At 40.6% G+C, this 26,107-nt stretch overlaps 1 protein-coding gene across 3 annotated transcripts in view; it reads right to left on the bottom strand.

Annotated features, from left to right (window-relative positions):
• The window catches only part of lrrc28 (leucine rich repeat containing 28), a 30,766-nt gene extending 5,538 nt beyond the window's left edge, over positions 1 to 25,228 (bottom strand). The window contains exons 1-7 of one of the 3 annotated variants that reach the window (XM_033050135.1): positions 25,026 to 25,228; positions 22,173 to 22,388; positions 20,969 to 21,009; positions 20,173 to 20,210; positions 17,128 to 17,265; positions 9,552 to 9,758; positions 1,880 to 1,982 (exon numbers count right to left, since the gene is read on the bottom strand). In XM_033050135.1, coding sequence (XP_032906026.1) covers positions 1,880 to 1,982; positions 9,552 to 9,758; positions 17,128 to 17,265; positions 20,173 to 20,210; positions 20,969 to 21,009; positions 22,173 to 22,340 — 695 coding nt within the window. In that variant the 5' untranslated portion in view covers positions 22,341 to 22,388; positions 25,026 to 25,228. Of the gene's footprint in view, positions 1 to 1,879; positions 1,983 to 9,551; positions 9,759 to 17,127; positions 17,266 to 20,172; positions 20,211 to 20,968; positions 21,010 to 22,172; positions 22,389 to 24,943; positions 24,994 to 25,025 lie in introns of those variants that run through there. The other 2 variants (XM_033050136.1, XM_033050137.1) reach the window with 2 other exon arrangements.
• Between the last annotated feature and the right edge of the window lie 879 nt (positions 25,229 to 26,107).

Below are 26,107 nucleotides of genomic sequence, written 5' to 3'. Positions count from 1 at the left end.
AGAAGGCAGGTACAGGATACTGAGTTGGATGATCAGCCATGATTATATTGAATGGCATTGCAGGCTCGAAGGGCCGAATGGCCTACTTCTGCACCTATTTTCTATGTTTCTATGTACTTGGGTAGCGTGCAACCCAGCAGTATAAATATTGAATTCTCCATTTTTAATCAACATTCCCACACCCCCTCTCTTTTTCCTTTGCCCCCTCACCTACCCTGTTGTGCATTATTTCCCCCATTATGCAGCCCCAATTTCCCCAAACCCTTGCCCCCCCACTCCCTTCCAGTTATATCCCTCTAGCCTTTGTCACTTACTCCACCCATTTGCCAATCCAATCCATCCACCTATATCCACCATCACTTGCTAGACTATGTCCTGTCCCATTTATACTTCTGCATTATGGAGTGAAGACTTTTCTAATACTGCATTTCCCAATATCTTGTGCATCACGTATTGATTTTTGCTATGTTTTATTTGACAGCAGTCCAATTTTATCTCCATTACGATTTTCGTCCCTTACCTTTGAGCAATTCCAGCTATTTTCTACACTGACCAACACATTTTCTGTGGGATTTTGTACTGGGACTGGCTGAAGATTGAGAATAAAAAACAATGCGTGTTACAGGCAACCTAAGGCTTATGTGGGTTGAAAGACGAGTCTGCACCACCTTTAAGCAGTTTGACGAACTGTTATAAGTGAGAGGAAGTCTGAATCAGGAATGTACAGCGAGAATATTTTATTCAATGTCAGATTACAGATGAAAAGAGAAGACTGACATGATTATGGGGAGGCAAAAACAAAAGTTCAAAAGTTTTGATTTAAGCAATTTCATTTTTTTTTAATCTCCAGTCATAATTAACATTTTTGAACAAATTTTGAAAGCTAATTTTAATCCTAGAAGGTCGATTGGCAAAAACTTTAGATTTACTCTACAATGGACAAGATCCAATGTTTTTAATGGTAGGCCTAGAATCATACAGCGTGGAAACAGGCCCTTTGGCCCAATTTTGTCCATGCCGGCCAAGATCATAAGGTATAGGAGTAGAATTAGGCCATTCGGCCCATTAAGTCTACGCCATTCAATCGTGGCTGATCTATCTCTCCATCCTAACCCCATTCTCCTGCCTTCTCCCCATAACCTCCGACATCTATACTATAGTCAAGATGATGCCCCAACCACACTAGTCTCACCCTCCTACATTTGGCCCATATCCCTCTAAACCTTTCCTATCCATGTACCTGTCCAAATGTCTTGTGTATCTTGCAAGTACAGCAACTTCACAATGGTATGTATTTCACTGCCATGGAGAGAAGGGGAGAGAAGGGGAGAGAGGGGGAGATGAGGGGAGGAGAAGGGGGGGGAGACACTTTTAAGAAGCCAGACAACTTATAATAAAGTTTAGCGGGCATTTTACATTACCGGTCGGTTTTCCTTGGTCCTGAAAACTCCAAATGAGCCAATTAACATGCCCAGTCAGCGAAGGAGATTGCCCACAGCTGCCCTCGACTGCCTATAACTACATAGTGACCCCACTCCACTGCACTATGTTCAAAAGAACCATTCCGACCAATTTTTACTCGCGGAATAATTTTCAACATGCTGAAAAGTTTTCCTCGACCAAACTGAGGCCGCGAGTAAGCGGGAACTTCCCTCGAGCATGAAGGAGAGTTCCAGTGACCTCATAGGACGACGTGTCGACCATGCTGCGAGTTTGAGTCGAAGGCAAACTCTTCTAAACTCGCGAATTAGGTTGCCGCAGTGGGACAGGCCCTTTACTTTCCAAGTTAATCTGCTCGAATATGTTTTACACACTTCATAGCATTAAAGTTTGTTCAATATAGATTAATAATTTATTATGAAAAACAAAATATTCTTACCCACTATGTCCAACAACCTTGGTATAGAGATAAGAAGGTAGTCCATATAGTTGAAAGTTGTTGTCTACATATACATACTGCAGTTCTGCATATCGCCCCAGATCTTAATGAAACAAATAAAATAGACAAGCATATGGTCAAACACAAAGGAATCAAATAAATGTATTCAATCATTAAATTCCTAGAGTAAACCTGAATTAAAATGATTATTGGTAGCTTAAATCAAATTGATTGAATTGAATTGATTGAAATATACAGCTGGAAACAGGCCCTCCGGCATACCAACGACCATCCAACCAGCAATCACTCATTCACAGTAGTTCTTTATCCTACTTTTGCATCCAATGCCTACACATGAGGGACAATTCACAGAGGCCAATTGATTTACAAACTCACAGGTTTTGAGGGTGTGGGAGGAAACAGGAAAACCTGGAGGAAACCCACGTGGTCACTGGGAGAGCACACAAACTCCATGCACTTAGCACCCAAGGTCAGGATCAAAGCCTGGTCTCTGGTGCTGTGAGAAAGCAGCTCAACCAGCTGTGCCTGAGATACCTTGTTTGGGAACTTGCTGCAAGAATCTTTCCAATTGAATTGCCTACTGGTGAATGGTTACTCTTTTGAAAGTACTGAAGCCAACTTCAAAGACTTGATACTCTTCATAGAGTCACACAGCACAGAAACGCGCTTTTCAGCCATTTTCATCCATTTTGATAAACTACTATCCACGCTAATAATTTTCCTGCATTTGTCACATATTAGCATATTGATAGAAAACGATTGTTGATAAATGGTTATTTTTTATTTGATATGCATAACGCCACCCTTCTGACTATAAATAAACTATTGTATCTAACTATTAACATCAAAACTGGTATTTTTAGGTTAGTGCAGGGAATTAGAGGGAGGGAAAAGATCAGTCAAGATTTTATTGAATGGAAGAGTAGACATTAGGGAGTAAACATTATTTCATAATATCAGAGAATAAAATTGGACCAAAGTGCTTCACTAATATCTTGTCAAAACCAAATATTAAATAGCAATTTGAGTCGCAATACGGATGAAAGATTCTACATACATTATGAAGACATCAAAATGAAAAATTAACACCAGTTCAACGTGTGATGTAAATTACATGCTGTTTGACGGTTCCCAAGGACTAATATGCGATAGTCTGTTCTGAATAAAGGGCAAAATGTGTCAAGCAGCATCTGTGGAGAAACGTTGACTGTTCATTTTTCTCCACAGATGCTGCCTGGCCCGTTGAGTTCCTCCAGCTGCTCTCCTTTTTATGCACAGATTCCAGCACCTGCAATCTCGCGCGCCTCAACTTTGTAGAAACTATTAGATGTCTAAAACAAAAATAAATATCACAAAATAATAGTGGCTTTCAGCGAATGCTTTATTTTAGAAATTATTAAAATGTGAATTAAATTAATTCAATGTAATATGGGGGTCGTCTGGATTCTTATCTTGTACACAACCGGAAAGAAACATTGTGATAACATTACTGACGACACTGCATTAGTAGCGTTAGAAAATGAATTGTAATTGCTCCAGTATTGTAGGATCCAGTTAATGACAGCAAAACTAAAGGGAGAGAGAAGACCATTTTTCATTTACAGGAACAAAATGATCATGGTACACGATGTTCACTTAGAGATGAGATCTTCCACGTTCATTGGCAAATTCCCCAAACAAGAGGATAGATAGTAAAACACACTAACGTATGGTATGGTAGGGGAGAAACAATTGATCCAGAAGACCTGTTCAATGAATTGAATAAGATGAGTGATCTTATTTATACTATGGATTGACAATAGACACTTGTTGCAGGAGTAGGCCATTCAGCCCTTCGAGCCAACACCGCCTGAAATTGCCTGAAGCAATCGCTCAAGAATCTCAAGCGGATGCTATGCAAGAACAATGGCCAATCCAGACTTCCAATAGATTAACCTAGTAACTAAAGGTAGACACAAAATGCTAGAGTAATTCAGCGGGTGAGGCAGCATCTATGGAGAGTAGGAATGGGCGACGTTTCCAGTCTCGACCCGAAACGTCGCCCATTCCTTCTCTCCATAGATGCTGCCTCGCCCGCTGAGTTACTCCAGCATCTTGTGTCTACCTTCGATTTTACCAGCATCTGCAGTTCATTCTGATAAACTAGTAACTAAAGTCTGGAATTCTGTTGTGCATCTAGAAAACTCCACATTGTTATGCTCAGTATTTTCCAAGACAGTAACATCGCTTGTGTTACTGACAACTCGTGGGGACATGGACTAGGTTATGATCCTACAAAATTCATGTTCATCATTAGTTGTCGGAGTAGAACTAGGCCATTCAGCCCATTAATGGGCTGAATGGCCTAGGTCTGCTCCGATAACTACTCTGCCATTAATCATGGCATATCTAACTCGCCCCCTCAACCCCATTATCCTGCCTTCTCCTGATAACCGCAGACAAAAGAAATGTGTTTAGCGAACACGTTACCAAAAAAAGACCTTTCTTAAACCAAATGAGAAGATGAAAGGCCATGAAATGATAGATAGAAGGGAAACAAAGGCCAACCTCAAGCAAACAAAACTAAAATCACCTGAAGAGTTAACAAGTGATTGGATCACTGGAACAACCAAGTGATCAACTATGGAATCGCTCTCATTTTTCATATTATGAAATAACTTCAATGGAAGATTAACGACCAAAATGTTTCTCGACATCAGCAGGTGCAGTGGCACAGCGTGTTGGAACTCTAACATTCTGTTTTATTTGAGACAGGATGTGAATTTGTTCCCTTGTCCTCCACGTGCTGCTTTCCATGCCACTGTGCGTAGGTATGGAGTAAATGGCAGGTGCATCCTCACAGGAGGAAATAAAATTAACGGGGAGTGAACCTGCTGTCGTTCCATCTCGTTGTGTTTACTCTGAAGTGAACATATCTGGGACATTTAACTAAACTAAACGTGCAAATCAATATATATTATATATTATTTTTTTCACTTTTGAATGGTTGAAATGAAAATTACACGCAGTCTAAAATCAGATCTGAAACAACGAATCATAGCAGTGTTCTTTCATTTTTCATTTATTACCTCAGCTTGTTGACAAAGACCTCAAATTAAGATTTTTTTAAATAATAGCATTAAACATTTAGATACATCACCTCATGGTTTAGGTCAAACATTTTATTTGCACCTTTGGAGTATCTGTGAGAAGGGTTGCACTTAAAAGCTGTCACTGAAGCATGGAAGCTTAACTTGATATTTTTCCTCACAGGTAACAGTCTGTCTCTACAATCTGACCAAGGGCAAGCTGCTACGTTTTCTAGCTGGAATAAGATTATTCATGCAATGTATAGAGACCGCTTCATGACTTTGTAATGGGTATTTAAATTCAATTCTTGTTCCAAATATTCTAAAAGTTGTGCCTCTTTGGAGGAAAGCAAAGCTCTATAAGGACTTTTGTTCTTGACTAAAATCTAATATCAGATTTGTGTTTGTGTAAAATTTAAACGTTAACATCGAGACTGTTCAGTGTGTGTTGGAACAGACTGCAGTCCAGTCAGGAGCAACACTGATTGGAATCATGAAACAGAGATCAGTTCTGACTAAAGCTGTCTACACAGGCATGACAATTTATTAAGCAAACATAAAATAAAATTTGCTCATTAAAAGTGGGTTTTGCAATTTCTACTCAAACTCTACTGTAAACACCAATGTGATGGCACAAATTAGCAGTTATGTCCACCATATGTCCAGGATTTCTGCTGAATTTCCAGAGAATTTCCATTAGAAACCCCCAATATTTCCTAGCACAAAAGTCAAAAATCTAATTATCATTGAGATCTGAAAGACCATCTATTCTGTCAGAAAAGATCATAAATATATGTGCCTCAATAATTCTGGGGAGCATTACTATTTTTTCCCCTAATTCATCCCTCCTTCCTTCATTTGATGTATTTTATCCCAAGGTCTGGCACCACAAGTTTGTCCTCATCTGATTTACCAAACCCCCCAAAAGCCCCAAATCATCACATCAGCACAACCAATCCACTATCATGAGGCAACTAAAACCGATCAACTTCCCCTGTTCAGCCAAGGCTCCTTAAATTTCCAAAAATGTAGGAATTAATTGCCTGATAAAATGGGTCAAGCAAATGCTGAAAATGTTGGCAAATGTGGAAAGTGAGGACAGAGAATACTACCTTACTTTTAATACCTCATCTTTCTTGTTTGCAAGATTGATGTGGTACATGGATAGGAAAGGTTTATAGGGGTATGGGCCAAATGCAGACAAACGGGACTAGCTCAGTATAGATGAATTGGGCCGAAGGGCCCGTTTCTAGTTGTGCGAGTCTATGAAAACATGTTGTAATAAACAATACCTAGCATTTTTAGATTAAGAAAAATATATTATGAACCACAAAATACAGTTTTTCTGGATATTCTTTTCACATAGAAAAAAATAAATGTAAATAAATTTGCGCAATGCCATATTATCATGTCCAACTGCTTTTTCATCACATTTATCCAACTCCAAGAGCAGCGCTTCACTAAGGAAATATGTGTTAACAGCAAATTACCACTATTTTGCCAATGTATTCAGGAGCATATTGCAAAGCAAGCATTGGATACACATGATTGAGAATTGCTTCATAACACAAAAAAATCTGCTCAAAATCATTCACACTTCGTCACCCAGTAGGGACAGGTTTATTAACAATGCATATTAACCTTCTTTCTTGGTTGACTGTGTATTTAAGGAATTAGATGGGCCAACTTTAAGTGCTATTTAGGTTAATTAGTTCCAGACAACTTTGGGAAGCAAAATGAGGCCATTTCAACTTTGTTGAAGAACATTTCATCCAGATTTTTTTCAATTGGATCGATTTGTAACTGTAAATTTGGCTATTTGGCTCACTATACAAGATTTCACATCTTGTGGTCCTAGCAGAGGAAGCCATCGTTACTTGTCGACTACATGCACTAGAAGTCCCAATGAAAATTTCTTATCCTTTTGGTGATTTCAAGCATGAAAGGATTATGTGGCTGTGGCAATGTAACAATGGATAAATCATAAACCCTAAAGGCAGAAAGTTTACACTGTACAGTTCAAATATCATTCAGATTCTTGAACAGTTCACTTTGGCCTCTAGATCTGAAGCAGTGAAGTCTTGAAAATCAAAAAAAACAATTTCCCAACCTTTAGAAACAAGATGAATTCTTCATATTTGATTTTCAATCTTTACACTTGATAAAATTAAATATTAATCAATTAGCAGACGTGCAACATTTCTCGAGGGAACACAATAACAGTTGAGATAGTAAGTGATATTCACCTTTTTTGTACTAAAGAATAAAATGACACCTTCCTTACCATTTCATAGTGGAGGGTATAAGGCATTATGTCACATATGACTAACTTGAAATATTAAATGCTTGTACATGACCGAATATCAAAACTGATTCCACTAGGAGTGCACATAATAATTTTCAAATCAACTAACTGGTCACACTTCACAGGCTAAATGCCAAAAAATAATGAGACAGATGACCACTTTAGACATGGCTCATTTCCATTTGCAATGGATAATTTACGTGGTTAATAAGCTGTAAATTAGTATGAAAATAAAATGATCAGTATCATATACTGATACATTTATAGTATTGGATAAATTAATAAAATCGGGAATTTCAATTGCATTTTAATACAAAATTCATTGTGCACTTTTCATGAGGTACAAGTCTTTAAAGTGCACCATGAGAAGTTCAATTAAAATGGAGCAAATACTGAAATACAGTCATTATTTCAACTCTTATGCGTTTTCACAATGACACTGTAACTGACTCTTAAGCAATTTCTGCTTCCCTCAATGTGGTGGAAATAGGTTGGTGGAAATTTGGAATGAAAACCTACTCAGATCAGAATCAAAGCAAGACAATAGTGCCACACATGTCACATCCCTGTGATGACAATCATGTTCCCAGAGCCCTGCAACCCAGAAGTTCTCAAGGTCTTCAACCCACGTGCCAGAGCCTGTATTAAGCAGTGGCTTGGAAAAGTGCCGCAACACGACAAGAAGCAGCACTCCAAGGGAATTCAGACCAGATTAACTCAGGACTGACCAGCCTTAGTTGCTGTTGGGAACAGCCATCTTTTACTAACAATGTGTTGTACTGGGACTGCTGTACGGTCAGTCTCAGGATCACAGACTTATACAGCACAGAAATGGACCTTTCAGCCCATCATGTCCATTCCAACCTTTTTGTCCATCAACTAATCCTATCTTCAGTCTGAAGAAGGGTCTCCACCTGAAATGTCACCCAATCCTACTCTCCAGAGATGCTGCCTGTCCCGCTGACTTACTCCAGCATTTTGTGTCTATCTTTGGTTTAAACCGGCGTCTGCAGTTCCTTCCTACACAATTATCCTATCTGCCCACTTCAGATCCGTATCCTTCTGTCCTAGTTATTTGAGTGCCTGTCTAAATGTCTCCTAAACATAGTAATCGTGTCTGATTTCACCATCTACTTTGTCAACATACTCCAGATATTAACCATTCTACACATTAAAAAGCATTCCTCTCATTTCCCCTTTAAAACTTGGTCTTACCATAAAATACTACCTACATTTTTTTATAGCCCTACCAAGAGAAATGGATTCTGATCATCTATTCTTTCTATGCCTTCCATATTTTTTATGACCCTCTATCAAGTCACCGTTCAACCACCAGAACATCAAGGAAAACAAACCCACCCTACACAATCTTTCCTCCTAACAAAAGTTCTAAAACTAAACTAAATCCAGGCAGTATTCTGCTGAATCTCCTCAGTATTCTGTCCAACATCTTAAAGAAACACCATTAGCTATCCTCCAGTTTGCTAGCTCAGACATGTGGCTAATGAAGATGTTAAAATCTCTGTCAGGGCTCCAAGTATCTTCTCCCCTCTTTCCCAGAGCATCCTGGATTAAACCTCATCCAGTCCTGGAGAATTATCAACCCTTCCCCTTCTTATAGTCATAGAGCCACACAGTATGGAAACAGGTCCTTCGGACCAACTTGCCCACACTGGCCAACATGTCCCAGCTACACTAGTCCCACCGGCCTGCATTTGGTCCATATCCCTTCAAACATGTCCTGTCCATGTACCTGTCTAACTGTTTCTTAAATGTTGGGATAGTCCCTGCCTCAACTACCTCCACTGGCAGCTTGTTGCATATTATTCCAGCTTATTCTTAATATTGGCATTCTCAGTGACTATCAATTTACCCTGAACTTGCTATTTTCTTCTCCTTGATGAATACAGATAAAAACTATTCATTTAGGACCTTGCTCATCCCCTGGTTCCATACATAGATTAGCCTTTTGATCCTTCCAGGTGATCTCACCCTAAACCCTCAAAGAAAATAATATACTGCATCAGTTCAGTGGCATCCATTTGGATACACTAAAGTTTTGGGAATTAAATGTTTTTTAAAGTGTCAATTATAGTTTGGGAATTGAGATGCCGACAAACTATTTCCAACATTTGCAGATTTTTTTGATTTTCATTCACTATTTGTGAATCTTTAACTAATAGTAAACTGATCCGGAATACAAGTTAACTGAATTTTTCCACATTTGGAGTTAAAAAATTATGTATTACTCATTAACAAAACGATGCATGAAACTCACCTTGTGGTAAACATTTTAACTTGTTGCTAGTTACGGAGAGTTCTTTCAAGTTTGGAAGCGTGCAAAGTTGCCGAGGTAAATCTTTAAGCTGGTTCCGATCTGCAGCCAAATACTCAAGAGAAACGCATAAGTGTAGACTTTCTGGCAACACAGTCAAGCAGTTGGCTGAGACATCGAGGGTCTGCAGTTCCCTTAGATCTCCAATTTCTGTTTCGGAGAAAAATAACAATCTTAACTATGACAAAAAAAAACACACAACACAAAGTGCTGAAGTAACTCAGCAAGTCAGGTAAAATCTCCAAGAACATGGATAGGTGACGTTTCAGGTTGGGACCCTTCCTTATCCTCTTGAATCCTTTTAAAATCCTCCTCCACACTCACAACCCATTTATTTTAGAATCAACCAACAAACTCGATGAATGACATTTGGTTTCTACAGCCTTTTCAGAATTCAGTGAGGTGGAGCAAGGCATTATTGGGGAAAGGGGAGGTAGAATACACGAGTAATCTAACTAGAAACAAAAAAAACGCATAATGAGGGATTCGGACTGGAAGGAATTCAAAGAGGAATTTGTTTGTTTAATTTAGTCTTCTGTCACGTATACCGAGGTACAATGAAAAGCTTTTTTGTTACCTGCTATCCAGTCAGATGAAAGATTATACGTGCAAAAATTTTACTTTTTTGCTTTCAACATTTCTTTGAGCAATGAGAGTTTAGCTATTAAGATCACCAGTAGGGTGCTGCATTTTTACACGATAAGTAAATCTAAATAATATTCAATTCCAAGCTCCCATTCAATAAACAATATGCTTGACAAATAATTACACCATTTGTTTCACTTACATGGGCAGATGAAACATTACAGTTCAGGGAATATGAAAAATGTAACACACTGAAAAAGGGAAAAAACAGATTCATTAAAATGATTGTCTGTGTGTGTGAGAAACAAAGGCACCAACACTACATTCAGGCCCCATTTCCTTTGCTATCAGATGCACCTCTGCTGAAAGGATGTTATTCTATTCACTGAATGATCTGCAGGCAAAATAAGTGGAAGTCTGTTTATGATTCTCAGGAAGTCTGATTGTGTAGAAGAACTCCAGAACAGGATAAATACATCATATGAAACTCAAGTGGATAACAAGGTCAGTTTGCATCACAGCAATCTGCCTCGGTATATTTTGCAACTAAAATGAAACACGCCATTCTCTATTACCAGACAATTGAACATCTTTCCAAATTTCAAAATTTATTTCAGGATAGGACAATCTTCCTGGACCTCAGAAACATAAATGTAAAAGTAACCACATTTAAAATTAATTACATGCATCATTGGTTTATGGGCCATTCTCATATTAACTCTAACATTTTAAAATCAATATTTTTTGTTTGAAGAAACAATAACCTATCCACAGCAAAGCACTAACTTAGGAAAGGACAATGGCTAAAAATGTAAATGTCATGTTGGCTTTGACTTCAGTTTGGAAACAATACAACATTTTTGAATAGCTTGTAAACATTTATGTGCAAAAGGCCAAAAGTAAATACTTTACAAGAAAATAGGTAGATATAAATTTTATAAAATGAGCTGCAGGCCCTACCCCTAATACCATGTGCTCTAATTTTGCACACTAATCTCTTGTGTGGGACCCTGTTAAAGGATTTGTGAAAGTACAGATACACCACTTCCACTGGCTCTCCCTTGTCCATTCTACTTGTTACATCCTCAAAAAATGCCAAAAGATTAATCAAGCATGATTTCCCCTTCATAAGTCCATGCTGACTTTGACCGATCCTGTCACTGCTTTTCAAATGCGCTGGTATAACATCTTTAACAATCAATTCAAGCAATTTCCCCACTACCAATGTAAGGCTAACTGATCCTATCATTCCCCGTTTTCTCTCTCCCTCCTTTCTTAAAAAGTGGGTCATATTGGCTACTCTCCAGTCCACAGGAACTGATCCAGAGTCGAGAGAACATTGGAAAATGATCACCAATGCATCCACGATTTCTAGGGCCGCCTCGTTCAGTAATCTGTCATACAAACCATCAGGCCCTGGGAATTTATCTGCCTTCAGTCCCAGCAGTTTACCCAACACCATTTCCTGACTGATGTGGATTCCCTTCAGTTACTCCTTCCCACTAGATCCTCTGTCCCCCAGTATTTCTGGGAGATTGTTTACGTCTTCCTTAGTGAAGACAGATCCAAAGTACTCGTTTAACTGTTCTGCCATTTCTTTGTTTCCCATTAAAAAATATCACCTGTCTCTGATTGTAAGAGATTTGTCTTCACTAATCTTTTCCTTTTTACATATCGAAAGAAGCTTTTAGAGTCAGTTATGAAACGTTTTGGGTCGGGACCCTTCTTCAGACCAGTTCCATTGGTAATGGAACCATTTCCGTTAGCAGCAATGTGGTGCCTTGGGGAGGAGGTAAAACAAAGAGGGAAGGCTAGGAATTGGGCGAATGGGGAATGATGGAAGAAAAAACGGAAGTAACGCCGTCTAAGAATCAGTGCTTTGAAATAGGGGCATGAAAATTATCAGCATAAACTGCTAGGGTACACAGAAGTGGATGACTCAACCATTTCGGGAAAGGGAGGAGGGGTGGTAAAATGTTCTGCAGTAAATGTACAAGCTTGTAGTGAGGATGCCAGAGAAAAAAAAAGTAATGCTAAATTAAAGGCAGGTGTAGAAGGATAACCAGGGGCTGAGCCAAGTTGTGGGGTTGGAAGATGAGAAAAGTTATATTTAGAAACAAGAGAAGTGTTGGCATTAAATGTTAACATTGGAGGGAATTAACAGCTTGTGAAAGGCAGCTACAACCTTCTTACTCCCCCTCCCCACAATCAGTCTGAAGAAGATTCCTGACCCAAAACGTCACCTATCCATGTTCCCCAGCGATGCTGTCTGACCCGCTGAGTTACTCCTGCTTTTGTGCCTTTTTCACTAGCCTTGTGAAAGGGTGGTTATTCAGTCTCCTCAATGAGGCTGAGACAGAATGACTCTGGGAAGGGACATGCTGCATAATTAGTATTTGCATCTGAGATATGAAACAAAAATGTAAGAGTTGATAGGCAAATGACAAGCATTTTTTCAAATAAACTCTGCAGCACTCTTGAAGAAGAAAATGTACCTACTCTTTTAACTTCTGGCTTTGACCAGTGTTGTCATAGGAACTTTTAACAAAATGAAAACAAAAGGAAAAAATTCAGTCGTACTTTCTCGTCTGGCTGCAATGCATTTAGTGTCTATAATACTGGCAAGAATATGCAACAATATAATTTGGCTTATTGTTGTGGTATGTAGTATTGCAGCATGTAGTAATGTTGTATGTTGAACATAAAGGTCATTAACTAAAAGCACAATATGTTTTCTTAGAAATTCACAGTAATGTGGGAGACAGAGTAATTTTATTTCCAGACAAGTCCTGAAAACTTTAGGAAATTGGCTTTTGTATCCCAGCCAAAATTAAAAAAAAATCAGCATACCTTTCAAGCGTTTCACTGTTGTGGACACCGATATATTTTGGTTTCAGGAAATTTGCAGACTTAACTCTTGCTCAAGATCAGTAGATAGTAAAAATGAATGAAAGCACTTCTTAAATTATACTCTTGCACACATTTTATGTTCACCGTGTGTGTGTGTGTGTGTGTGTGTGTGTGTGTGTGTGTGTGTGTGTGTGTGTGTGTGTGTGTGTGTGTGTGTGTGTGTGTGTGTGTGTGTGTGAGAGAGAGAGAGACGTTTCACTACTTGCCTAGGCGTGCAAAGCCATTTGTGTAAACAAATACACCTACGTATTACAGTTGAAAACCTGCCAGTATCAACTTCTAATGCGATTATTCATCCAAGTAATGATCTCTCATCGGATTCCTGCATTTTCACTAATATATTCACTGTTATTTATTCTCAAGAGCAAGCACTTTCCATAGCATATTACAAGAAATAACCAAGTGTGATATATTTTAATTTATATAAACACATGATAGCCTTCTGATATTTCAAAAATGAGTTAGACAAACTAATGCCAATTAGAAAAAGCTGGTTTACCTCTATTAATTATATACCGGATGGCAGATCACCAAATTCACCCAGGAATCTTAAAGTAAAACATATCACTTGCCTCCCTCCTTCAACTTTTTGGATTCAGTACATGTCGGCAGGTTGCAGCTCACACTGGTAATAGCACATTAATATGCACAACCAGTCTTTATAACACAGAAATAAATAATTTCCCCTTCCAAGCCTTTGCGAATATTTGAGCATTTACAAGGCTCCTTCCACTTCATTTCTTCTCATTTAAACAACTTATCTTTCTATTCTTTCTTTCTCACATGTTTACATCAGCCCCTCTTATTTCATAATTACAAACACAGAATTGTAACACAGAATAAAGTTCTCGTGGAACTGACCTAAAACTTACCATGTTTTTTTTAATGCATTGTTCCAAGATGAATAATATTAAAGAATTGTGCAAGAAAAACTTGCAGTTGTGTAGCATCGCTTACAGCAACATTGAATGCTTGCTCTGGCCAGAGATGTGAACACTGTTCCTCTAGTCCCACTAACTTTATGCAGCCCCAAATGTCCAATTGTGGCCAAGCTGCCACTACCACCCACGAAACAGAGTGGTCCACAACCCGCAACTGGGCATTCGACACCTCAGCCCCACCCTTGGATCAACCACATGGTCTTTTGACAGTTCACTCTGTCTTCTTCTTGTTGAGTCCACACACAAGATTAGAAGTTGTTCAGCCAGAGCTGGACACACTTCTCAGCATCTGCACACAATGATGTCTGTCTTGGGCTTCTTGTGTGTGGTGGTGGAAAGATTGGAGAAAACAGGGTCGTGACGTGAACGCTCTTTCCTTGACCCCAGTTCACTCTGTCAAAAGCCTCTAAACCAATGCTTATAATGATGATTGGACACTCAGAGCCTTTTGCCCAAGCTGGAAATATCAAAAGGTAACGGGCATAACTTTTAGATATGAAGAGGAAAGTTTAAAGGTGGGGTGCAGAGCAAGTTGTTTTTTTAAACACAGTGAGTGGTGGGTGCCTGGAATGAACTACCAGAGGTGGATGTAGAGGCAGATACAATTGTGGTATTTAAGAGGTTTTCAAGAAAGGCACATGGATATGAGGGAATAGAGGGATATCGATCATGTGCAGGCACAGGGGATTAGTTTAACCTGACATCATGTTGGGCATGGACATTGTTGACCATAGGGCCTGTTCCTGTGTTGGATACTTCTGTGTTCTATTAGTGACTGCAAAACAACTGTTTTAAAGGATTCACATAATTAATAATTTAAAACTTTCTGATCCAATTAAAAATACCTACCTTTTCAAACAAAGGTGGTGCCACACATGTCAGCTATACCTAATGTGAAACTGAAGGGTTGAAGGCAAGTTGCTTCAGGTCCTTCAGCTCTGTATGTGTGTGTTACGTCTAGATCAGGAGATCTGCACCTAACTTCCTGCTCAAACCTTTCTGCTGCACTGCAATATGCAGGAGCAAGTGTCACGACTAAGCAATTAGTGGACCCATCAGCTGAAGAGCAACGTGACCCAGCTCGTTGTAAAGCAAAATCTAAATCATTTCTAAACTAAGTGTTCAACATTTTGCTTACAATTGTTCAGGTCAAAAGCAAATCTTTAGAATATCCTTCACTAAAATTTCAAATAGCTATGCAATATTTTTGGTAGACAAAAATGCCAGAGAAACTCAGCGGGTGAGGCAGCATCTATGGAGTGAAGGAAATAGGCATTGTTTCAGGCCTTCTTCAGACTATAGGGTGGTAAAGAAAGCCTTTGGTGTGCTGGCCTTTATAAATCAGAGCATTGAGTATAGAAGTTGGGATGTAATGTTAAAATTGTACAAGGCATTGGTGAGGCCAATTCTGGAGTATGGGGTACAATTTTGGTCGCCTAATTATAGGAAGGATGTCAACAAAATAGAGAGCGTACAGAGGAGATTTACTAGAATGTTGCCTGGGTTTCAGCAACTAAGTTACAGAGAAAGGTTGAACAAGTTAGGGCTTTATTCTTTGGAGCGCAGAAGGTTAAGGGGGGACTTGATAGAGGTCTTTAAAATGATGAGAGGGATAGACAGAGTTGACGTGGATAAGCTTTTCCCACTGAGAGTAGGGAAGATTCAAACAAGGGGACATGACTTGAGAATTAAGGGACAGAAGTTTAGGGGTAACATGAGGGGGAACTTCTTTACTCAGAGAGTGGTGGCTGTGTGGAATGAGCTTCCAGGGAAGGTGGTGGAGGCAGGTTCGTTATTATCATTTAAAAATAAATTGGATAGTTATATGGACGGGAAAGGAATGGAGGGTTATGGTCTGAGCGCAGGTATATGGGACTAGGGGAGAATACGTGTTCGGCACGGACTAGAAGGGTCGAGATGGCCTGTTTCCGTGCTGTAATTGTTATATGGTTATATGGTTATGCAATATTTTTGGTATGTAACATCGCAGATATCAATAATTGCTGCCCCATGACATTCTATTAAGGAACCTTTCAATTGTTATTCTGTGCTACATCTGCCATCTGGTGGCCTGAAGTTGCTTTTTTTTTATAGAAGAGGCCACTTATTAGGCAAGATTGTCTAAATTTTCCTTCCTGTTTGATTAATTCATTTATATAGTACCTTCAACACAGCAAACTTCCCCAGATATCTCACATAAACATTTTTAAAGAAAAATAGATTAGAGAATGGCCAGACACTTAAATAGCTACGTTTCATTTAGTTTAGAGAAAGAGCGCGGAAACAGGCCCACCGGGTCCCCTTTCCTTATCTGAGACCCATTAGATTCCTTTTCACCTCTAGCCTTTGGCACTTGCTCAACCCATCTACCAATCACCCCCCCACCCCCTCATCAGGTTTGAGTTATCACTTGCCAGACTTTGTCTCATCCCCATCTCTCTTTTGCAGCTTTCCAATATTCCAATCAATCTGAAGAACTGGTGAAGACCCAAAACGTCGTCAATTCGTTCCCTCCCCAAATGCTGCCTGACCCACTGAGTTCCTCCAGCATTTTGTTTTTTGCGCAAGATTCCAGCATCTGTAGTTCCTTGTATCACCAAAATGCAATGAACTTCACAAATTCAACAACTTCAAGAACAGCAACAGATTTGAAACCAATTTCCTCTATAAAATGCAAAATATTTTTCTGACAAACGTATTAATATTTGGCCATCTTTCATGATTTGATGATATTTGCTTATATAGGTAGCTGCTTGCAGTGTTGCTGCTGCTGCTTGCAGCTGCTGGCGCCGACGATGGCTGCCACGGTGTACTGCTCCTTACTTGCGGGCGGAGCACCAAAGCAAATTCCTTGTATGTGAATACTTGGCCAATAAACTTATTAATTCATTCATTATTTTGTTGTGCAAAATTAAAAGAACGCAACAATAATACTGAAGATAATGAAAATATAACTTACATCAGATTCAGTTATATCAGATTCAGAGACCTACAGAGGACAGGAGATGGCGTTGCTTGTCCAAAGGTAGACAGACAACAGTCCCAATATCTTTCACGGTTAGAACTTAGTACTACTTCCTCACCTGATGGAAGAAATCGCAATTGGTTGTTTGTGAGCCGCAGATGCTTCAAAGATTTCAGCTGACCAATCTCAGGACAAATGATTGTCAACGCGTTATTACTAAGATCCAATGATTGAAGTTTAACCAACGTGCCAATTGCTATTATGGAGAAAAAACAGTACAAGTTTACATTACTATCACAACAATGTTTTACATGCTTTGGAATTCAAAACAAAAATATATTCTGTATGTATATGATACGGCTAGTGCAATAGATTCACATATATAATAGCCACATCATTCGGTGTGGCGGCGCCTTGTGGTAGCGGCTTGACTGCAGTCCGTCCGTCTTTTCTTTCTTTTTGGCCCGTTAGTTGTATGTTTTTGGTTTTATTTTTTAGATGTGTATATGTGGGAGAGTGGGGGTGGGGGTGGGGGAAACTTTTTAAACTTTTTAATCTCTTCCCTGTACGGGAACCTGACCTTTTCCCTGTCGGGTCTCCATTGTCGTTGGGCCTAACATCGTGGAGCCGGCAGCCTCCAACTGGAACCGACCTGAGGGCTCCAGTCGTGGAGCCTGCGGACTCACCATCGCGGAGCTGGCCGACTTCGGAGCGTGGAGAGCTGTGGTGGCGTGCGGCCGCGACCCGACTTTGGAGCTTCGGAGGCTCCGGCTGCAGGCCCGGTTGATGGTAACATCGGGAGCTCGCAGGTCCCTGGTGGGAAACCGCTTTTCGGAGCTCCTGCAACGTCAACTTCTCCCGCCCGAAATCACAGGGTCAAAACGACCCGGAGCGAGGCCTTACATCGCCCCGCACACTCCCCGCCGGGGGCTTTAACATCGGGAGCCCCAGACGCCTCGGGAGAAGAATAAAGAACAGGGAAGAGACAAGAGAGCCAAGACTTTTGCCTTCCATCACAGTGAGGCGGTGTTTGGAGATTCATTGTGATGGATGTTTATGTAAATTGTGTGTCTTGGTTTTTTTTGATGTTATAACTGCAGGAACGAAATTTCATACGAACCATGTCTGTTTAAATGACAATAAATGGTGTTTATTTATTTATTTTTATTTATATTTATTCACATTTATTTCACTACTGCCATCGGGCAGAAGATATAGGAGCCTGAAAACTGTAACTTGCAGGTTCAGTAACTGCCTCTTCCCTACAGCCATCGGGCTATTGAACACCACAACCTCCAAATGAGCTCTGAACTACAGACTTGGGGTGCATTAATTTTGTCTTTTTGCACCATTATTGTATGTGTGTGTGTGTATAATTATATATATATGTACACACACACACACTCTACTTTTGTTTCTCGTTTATTGTATTGTTTATAGTGTACTATGTTTACATATTTTAGTGCACTGCTGCAAGTAAGAATGTCATTGTTCTATCAGAGACATATGGCAATAAAACACTCTTGACTCTTGATAACGGCGGACCAGTGAATGTGGTGTGTTTGGATATTCAAAAGACTTTCCGTAAAGGCAGTATAGTGGTGCAGCTAGTAGAGCTGCTGCCTCACACTGCCAGAGACAAAATAAGTATCATCAATCATGACTTTGAAGATGGTACTATTTCCTAGGTACCTCTTCAGATTACCTCTCAGAAAAAAATCTATTTTATTTGACAATGAAAATTAACTAAAAATAAACCACAGCTTCATAGAACTGATCCATTGCTCTTTTTAAAAAGTGCATGCATTGAGTCGCTTCTTGTCCTGTGGACCTCAATTCAAACAAGTTTCGAGATTGCTCTTCACAACATCTTATCTCAGTGGTTTAACCATGAATCTCTTTTAAGCATGATAGTTTATTTAATATAATTTGCAATCTGTTCCAGAAAGAAAATAATCTCAAACACAATTAAAAATCCACCTGAACATTGCAACTAGAAGCATAATGGAATTAGCCACATAAACACAGAGACTACAAGAGCAGGCCCATAACTGGGGATGCTGTTCCTTCCCCACATGCTTTTGTCCACTGCATGGTATGCAGTGAGTGCAACTGAATGCTACTCCCCATTTACCTGGGCACACATATCTGGGCAGGCTAGGACTTTATTCCTTGCAGCGCAGGAGGCTGAGGAGAGATCTGATAAAATCATGAGGGGAATAGAGAGTGAATGCACAGAGTCTTTTACCCAGGTTTAAGGAATTAAGAACAAGAAGATATAGGTTTAAGGTGAGAGGAGAAAGATTTAATAGGAACCTGAGAGGCAACCTTTTCATTGAGGGTGGTGGGTATATGGAATGATCTGCTGGAGGATGTAGTTGAGGCAGGTGCTATAACAGCATTAAAAAGGTTTAGAGGGATCTGGTCCAGACACAGGCAGGTTGGACTAGCTGATATTGGTCGGCATGGACGAGTTGAGGCGAATGGCCTGTTTCTGTGCTGCATGACTCTATGACTCGTGTAACTGCTTGCTCGCTCCACCACAGCGAGAACCTTGGACCCTGCAATGATCAGCAACAAATTGCACTGCAGCAACTCGCCATGGCTTCTCTAGCATTACTTCTCTAGTCAAACCTACCATCTGTACTAACCTTCGGTATAAACCAGCATCTACAGTTCCTTTCTATGCACTACCATCTTTACTACCCTGGCAGAAAAAGATCAACAAGCACCCAGGGCTTAAAATTCCTCGAGCTTACTTGCAATAGCTAAGAGGAACAAATGAACGCTAAAAAAAAAATTCCTTCCACTAAAGGGGAAGCAAAAAGTCAAACTAATCCTCATTCACCTGAAGGAATCATTTACACATAACCCTGATTGATTTATTCCCTGCAGCAACCACTTTTGCCCTCTTTTTTTTTATTGTAAAGACAACAATGTGGTCTTCTAACATAAGCATGAATTGAATTGAAAATATATTGCTATCCCTTCATTGATGATCTATATCTTGAAACTCTATTCCCAACAGCACTCCAGAAGTGCATTCACCGTAAGGTCTGCTGCAATTTAAAACCAATCAAATACTGGCTAGGCAAATAAAGCAGCAATTTGAAAGTGTTTAGTTACTGAAACATCAAATATTTTCTGTACAAATTATGCTCACCTTCTGGAATGACTTCTATGTTATTGGAATGCAAGTAACTAGAAAAGGAAATGAGTTGCATCTTAGCTTAAAGAATGTTCATTTATTCTGATTATTTATATAACGCATGCATCCTGCTGAAGCTTCTATGTGATACATTATCTAACTATTATTATTAATTTGGACTGCTCACTATTCATTCACTATCATTGAATATAATAAAGGTTTTCTTAGATTACGCAGGTTTTCAAAATTCAGTTAAGAAACAAAAGCTAAGTGCATAAAATTAATTGTTTAACATAAGGAAACTCATTCTAATTGCAATTTTGTTCCAGATTCCATAATGTGCGGCTTGACATGTTCAAAAATAAATCTGCCCAAAATATGCTCCAAATGGTTCATTAATGTAATTTTCTTGCCAAAATTATTTCCCCCTCCTGAGATGTTTAAATACACCATCCATTCTGAAAAGATAGCACGACAAAAGCCCTCGAATGCAGCATTACACTCAATGCAAAACAAATTCTAATGGAACTATTATTCAGCTGTAAAAGTATATCGATGTCTAAAACGGCATTAGTTGTAAGCAAATTATATTTTATATCATTTACATTTATATATTATATATTTTATATCCTTCGCTCCATAGATGCTGCTGCACCCGCTGAGTTTCTCCAGCATTTTTGTGTACCTTATATTTTATATCAAGCAGTTTAAAAGCATAGCTTGCATTCTTAATGGTGCCAAATAAATGATGCTGAAATAATGTGAAAACCATGTAAACAAAATAGTAAGTGAACAAATAAATGATACTTACAGTTCAATAAGGTTTGGAAGTTTCTGTCCAAGGTTTTCAGGCTAAAAATAATAAAATACTGCACTTATTTTTTTCATGCTTTCTGTTTGTAGATGACTTTTAGGGAATGTAAAATTGAATATACTTAAATCATTCTCATATTTGCATGACAACAGATTACACAACACTACAACAGGTACACAAAATTGCTGTGGAAACTCAGCGGGTGCAGCAGCATCTATGGAGCGAAGGAAATAGGCGACGTTTCGGGCCGAAACCCTTCTTCCCCATCAGTCTGAAGAAGGGTTTCGGCCCGAAACGTCGCCTATTTCCTTCGCTCCATAGATGCTGCTGCACCCGCTGAGTTTCCCCAGCAATTTTGTGTACCTTCGATATTCCAGCATCTGCAGTTCCCTTTTGAACACTACAATACAACATGCTTGTTGCTGGCTAAAAGGTTTCTGCAACAATGTGCTCCCTTATGTTGCCTGGTATAAATAAAATTACTGTTATGCAGCAATTTCATCTGTCAAAGAGACCAAAATGCTGAAGTCCAAATACAAATTACTGTCAACCCCTCCCCGTAGGTTGAGGTATTGAAGTTAACAGCTCTCACCCAACTGAATGGCAATCTGCATGTAGTCAAGTCAAGTTTATTCATCACATACACATACGAGATGTGCAGTGAAATGAAAAGTGGCAAAGCTCGCGGACTTTGTGCAAAAAGACAACAAACAACCAAACAAACTACAAACAGAATGGACTAGTAGTTTAGTTTAGGGATACAGCATGGAAACAGGCCCTTCGGCCTACCACACCAACCAACGATCATTATCCGTACACTACTTCTATCCTACACATTTGGGGCGATTTACAGAGGGCCAATTAACTTACAAACCTGCACGTCTTTGGAATGTGGGAGGAAACCGGAGCACCCGGAGAAAACCCACAGTGGGCACAGGGAGAATGTACAAACTCCACACACACAACATCCGAGGTCAGGATCGAAGTTGAATGAAAAAGTCAGGATGAAAACATGGGAAAACATAGAACTAGTGTGAACAGGTGATAGATTCAGTGGGCTGAAAGGCCATGCTGTATCTCTAAACTAAGTTTAATAAAGATGATATCACAAAAAGCAACTGAATCGCGTTAATAAACTTTTCAAAGAAGCTGGTGATGTCATAAACAAAAAACAGCCAAGCAAAATAATTGTTAAATATACCAGTGTTGTTAATGAATTCATCTTCATATAGAGATGTTCTAAGTGATGTGAGCCACCATCTTTCAATAATTCGTGTGGGAATTTGCGAAGGTTCTTGTAATTTAGGTACAGATTTCTGTGCTTCTCCTTCTTGGCTACTGAGATTGTTTTCCAAAGGTCCATGTTCATGATGGAGTTGTTTTAAACAGAGGTCACCACATCATACATCCATGGTTTCTTTAGAAAAAGAAATTCAGCCTTAGGTTATTTGAAGAAAACCTTTTGCAATTCTCCAATATTAACCAAACACAATAATGGAAAGAAATTGTGTAGTTACAATAAACAATTACAATTGTTTATTGTTGGGGCGGTTGGAGCGAATCCCTTACTCGGTCATTAGCGGAAATCGGTAATAATGGATACCATTCACCCCCTCCTATTCTCACCCTGCCCATAGTTCTCAGCATTGTAGCGTATCAGATCCATAGACAAAGTCCAATGTTCTCAATGGGGTAGAGGTGAATCGGGCAGTACCCTGGCTTATGGAAAGACCTTTAAGGAGCCTGATAACGGTAGGGAAGATGCTATTCCAAAGTCGCTGTGTCTTCTGCCGAACAGGAGCACGGAGAAGAATGAAACCCCACGGTGGGAAATGTTTAATGCAACTATTGTAGAATTATATATATCTAGAAATAAATCCTGCTGTTATGTTAGCATTTCAAATTTGCATTCGGACAGAGCACATGTAGTCAGTGATGTACTTTTGACGAGGTGCCAGAGATATTTAAGGTATGTAAAATAACATTTAGTTCCGTTTATTATTGTCATGTGTCACAGATTTTATTTGTGTGCTAACCAGAAAAGACTATACATGAATACAGTCAAGCCTTTAAAACAGTACACAGGTAAAGGATATAAGATGTAGTGCAAAGATATACCATTGAAGTCCAAATGAAGATGGCACAAAGGTCCCCAATAAGGAGAACGTAAAAGATGTTTTAACAGGTACATGGATAGGAACATTTTAGAGAGATATGGTGCAAATGTAAGCAAATGCGACTGGCTTAGGTGGTCGGCATGGACGAGTTGAGAAAAGACTGCTGCTATAATCTGCTGAGAGAATACGGTGCATTATTTGGAAAAGGGTCTCGAATTGAAACTTCACATCTCCACGTTCTCCAGAGATGCTGCCTGACCCACGGAGCTACTCCAGCATTTTGTGTCCATCTGCAGTTCCTTGCTTTGTACAAGGTGCAGTCTGCATTGATAAACAGACAAAAAAGATCGACAGAAAATGCTGGAGTAACTCAGCGGGACAGGCAGCATCTCAGGAGAGAAGAAATTAGTGACTTTTCTAGTCGAGATCCTTCTTCAGAATCAGGAGAGAGGGAGTGAAAGGTGTGAAAACATCAGAACAAAGCAGACATAAGGAATTTTGAATGATTCATTGAAGAATGGTCTCGTCCCAAAACGTCACCCATTCCTTGCCACCTGTCTCGCTGAGTTACTCCAGATTTTTGTGTCTTTCTATGGTTCATTGTTAGCTGAGGGGTTAGGTGACAAGGAGGCACACAATCAATAAAATTAATGAGGACAGTGAACCTAGTGGGAGAACCAGCTGGCTGCATTGGTGAACCCACAGCTGGCTTGGATAGAATGGATGCGGAGAGGATGTATCCACTAGTGGGAGAGTCGAGGTAATAGCTCAGAATTAAAGGACGTTCCGTTTGGAAGGAGATGAGAAGGAATTTCTTTAGTCAGAGGGTGGTGAATCTGTAGAATTCATTGCCACAGAAGGCTGTGGAGGCCAAGTCGGTGGATATTTTTAAAGCAGAAATAGATAGATTCTTGATTAATACGGGTGTCAGGTGTTATGGGGAGAAGACAGGAGAATGGGGTTAGGAGGATCAGCCATGATTGAATGGCAGAGTAGACCAGATGGGCCAAATGGCCTAATTCTGCTCTTATCACTTATGACCTAATGCATTGGTGAACAGACAGCGGCAGTGGCCCAGAGTGAGTTACTCCAACATTTTGTGTCAGTCTCTGGTGAACTGACAGCTGGCTGCACTGGTGGACGCACAGTTGGCTGCACTGGTGGATGGGCAGCTGGCTGCACTGGTGGACAGGCAGCTGGCTGCATTGGTGGACTCACAGCTGGCTGCATTGGTGAACAGGCAACTGGCTGCACTGGTGGACACACAGCTGGCTGCACTGGTGGACGGGCAGCTGGCTGCATTGGTGGACACACAGCTGGCTGCATTGGTGGACACACAGCTGGCTGTATTGGTGAACAGGCAACTGGCTGCACTGGTGGACGCACAGCTGGCTGCAATGGTGAGCGCACAGCTGGCTGCACTGGTGGACGCACAGCTGGCTGCACTGGTGGACGCACAGCTGGCTGCACTGGTGGACGCACAGCTGGCTGCACTGGTGGACGCACAGCTGGCTGCATTGGTGGACGCACAGCTGGCTGCATTGGTGAACAGACAGCTGGCTGCACTGGTGGACGCACAGCTGGCTGCATTGGTGGACGCACAGCTGGCTGCACTGGTGAACAGACAACTGGCTGCACTGGTGGACGCACAGCTGGCTGCACTGGTGGATGCACAGCTGGCTGCATTGGTGAACAGACAACTGGCTGCACTGGTGGACACACAGCTGGCTGCATTGGTGGATGCACAGCTGGCTGCATTGGTGGACGCACAGCTGGCTGCAGAGGAGGCGGGTCAGGGTGTAAGGGGCTGCCCCAGCCACATTCATCACTCGGGACCGCGCCCCCACCCCCACACACAGCGGCCGCGGCCCCTTCACCCTCACACAGACCAACACACAAAGACTACGGGAGACATTTTAAAACAACGTTAGCCTCACCGAACCATAACGCAGCCGCGCATCGTCCCAACGCCGCTCCTGATTCGTCCTCCGTCGCCAATGGTCCGCCGGGAGCTCTGACGACACCAGCACGGCACGCTCTGATTGGTCGAGGGCGCGGGGCATTGTGGGAGTTGTAGTCCTGAGCCAATGTCCCAGTGCCCAATGTACTCCCAGTCTGATAGAAGGGTCTCCACCTGAAATATCACCCATTCCTTCTCTCCAGAGATCCTGCCTGGCCCACTGAGTTACTCCAGCTTTGTATCCTCTTCGGTTTAAACCAGCATCTACAGTTCCTCCCTACACGCCCAATGATTAATGCACAGGAAGGAACTGCAGATGCTGGAAAATCGAAGGTAGACAAAAATGCTGGAGAAACTCAGCGGGTGAGGCAGCATCTATGGAGCGAAGGAAATAGGCAACGTTTCGGCCTGAAACGTTGCCCATTTCCTTCGCTCCATAGATGCTGCCGCACCCGCTGAGTTTCTCCAGCATTTTTGTCTACCAATGATTAATGCTGACAGCTTCTCTTCTCCAAAAGCTGACAGCTTCTCTTCTCCCTCCCCCCCCCCCCCCTAGTTTGCCTGTGGCCTTCTGGCAACAGAGGAGGCCCAAGGCAGAAAGGTCAGTGTGTGAATGGGAAGTGGAGTTAAAATGGTTGGCATGTGTAGGAAAGAACTGCAGATGCTTTTTTACACGGAAGATAGACACAAAATGCTTGAGTAACTCCATCTGAAGACGGGTCTTGATCTGAAATGTCTCCCATTCATTCTATTCGGAGATGCTACCTGAGTTACTCTAGCATTTTGTGTTTAAAATCGTTAGCAACCGGGAGTTGTGTGAAGATTATGTCGGAGTCATTGTCTAGTGCATTTGTAATAAAAATGTTATTTTCCAAATATTTCCCCTTTCAATATGTTCGTGAAAAAGATCATATTCCATATAAATAGATATCAAAGCTTGCTAACACCAATAGGAAAATATATTATTCCAGAGAACAGTTTAAACGTAAAGATTTCAAGAGGGTGTCTTTGTTGTCTGCGTACTTTGATGATGTTTGTGGTTACTTCTTCAAAAAATGC

Source organism: Amblyraja radiata, chromosome 34, assembly GCF_010909765.2.
Source record: "Amblyraja radiata isolate CabotCenter1 chromosome 34, sAmbRad1.1.pri, whole genome shotgun sequence".
NCBI classification, from domain to species: domain Eukaryota; kingdom Metazoa; phylum Chordata; class Chondrichthyes; order Rajiformes; family Rajidae; genus Amblyraja; species Amblyraja radiata.
The sequence above is the reverse complement of the archived record's forward strand: the minus strand, read 5'-3'. Positions and strand labels throughout refer to the sequence as shown.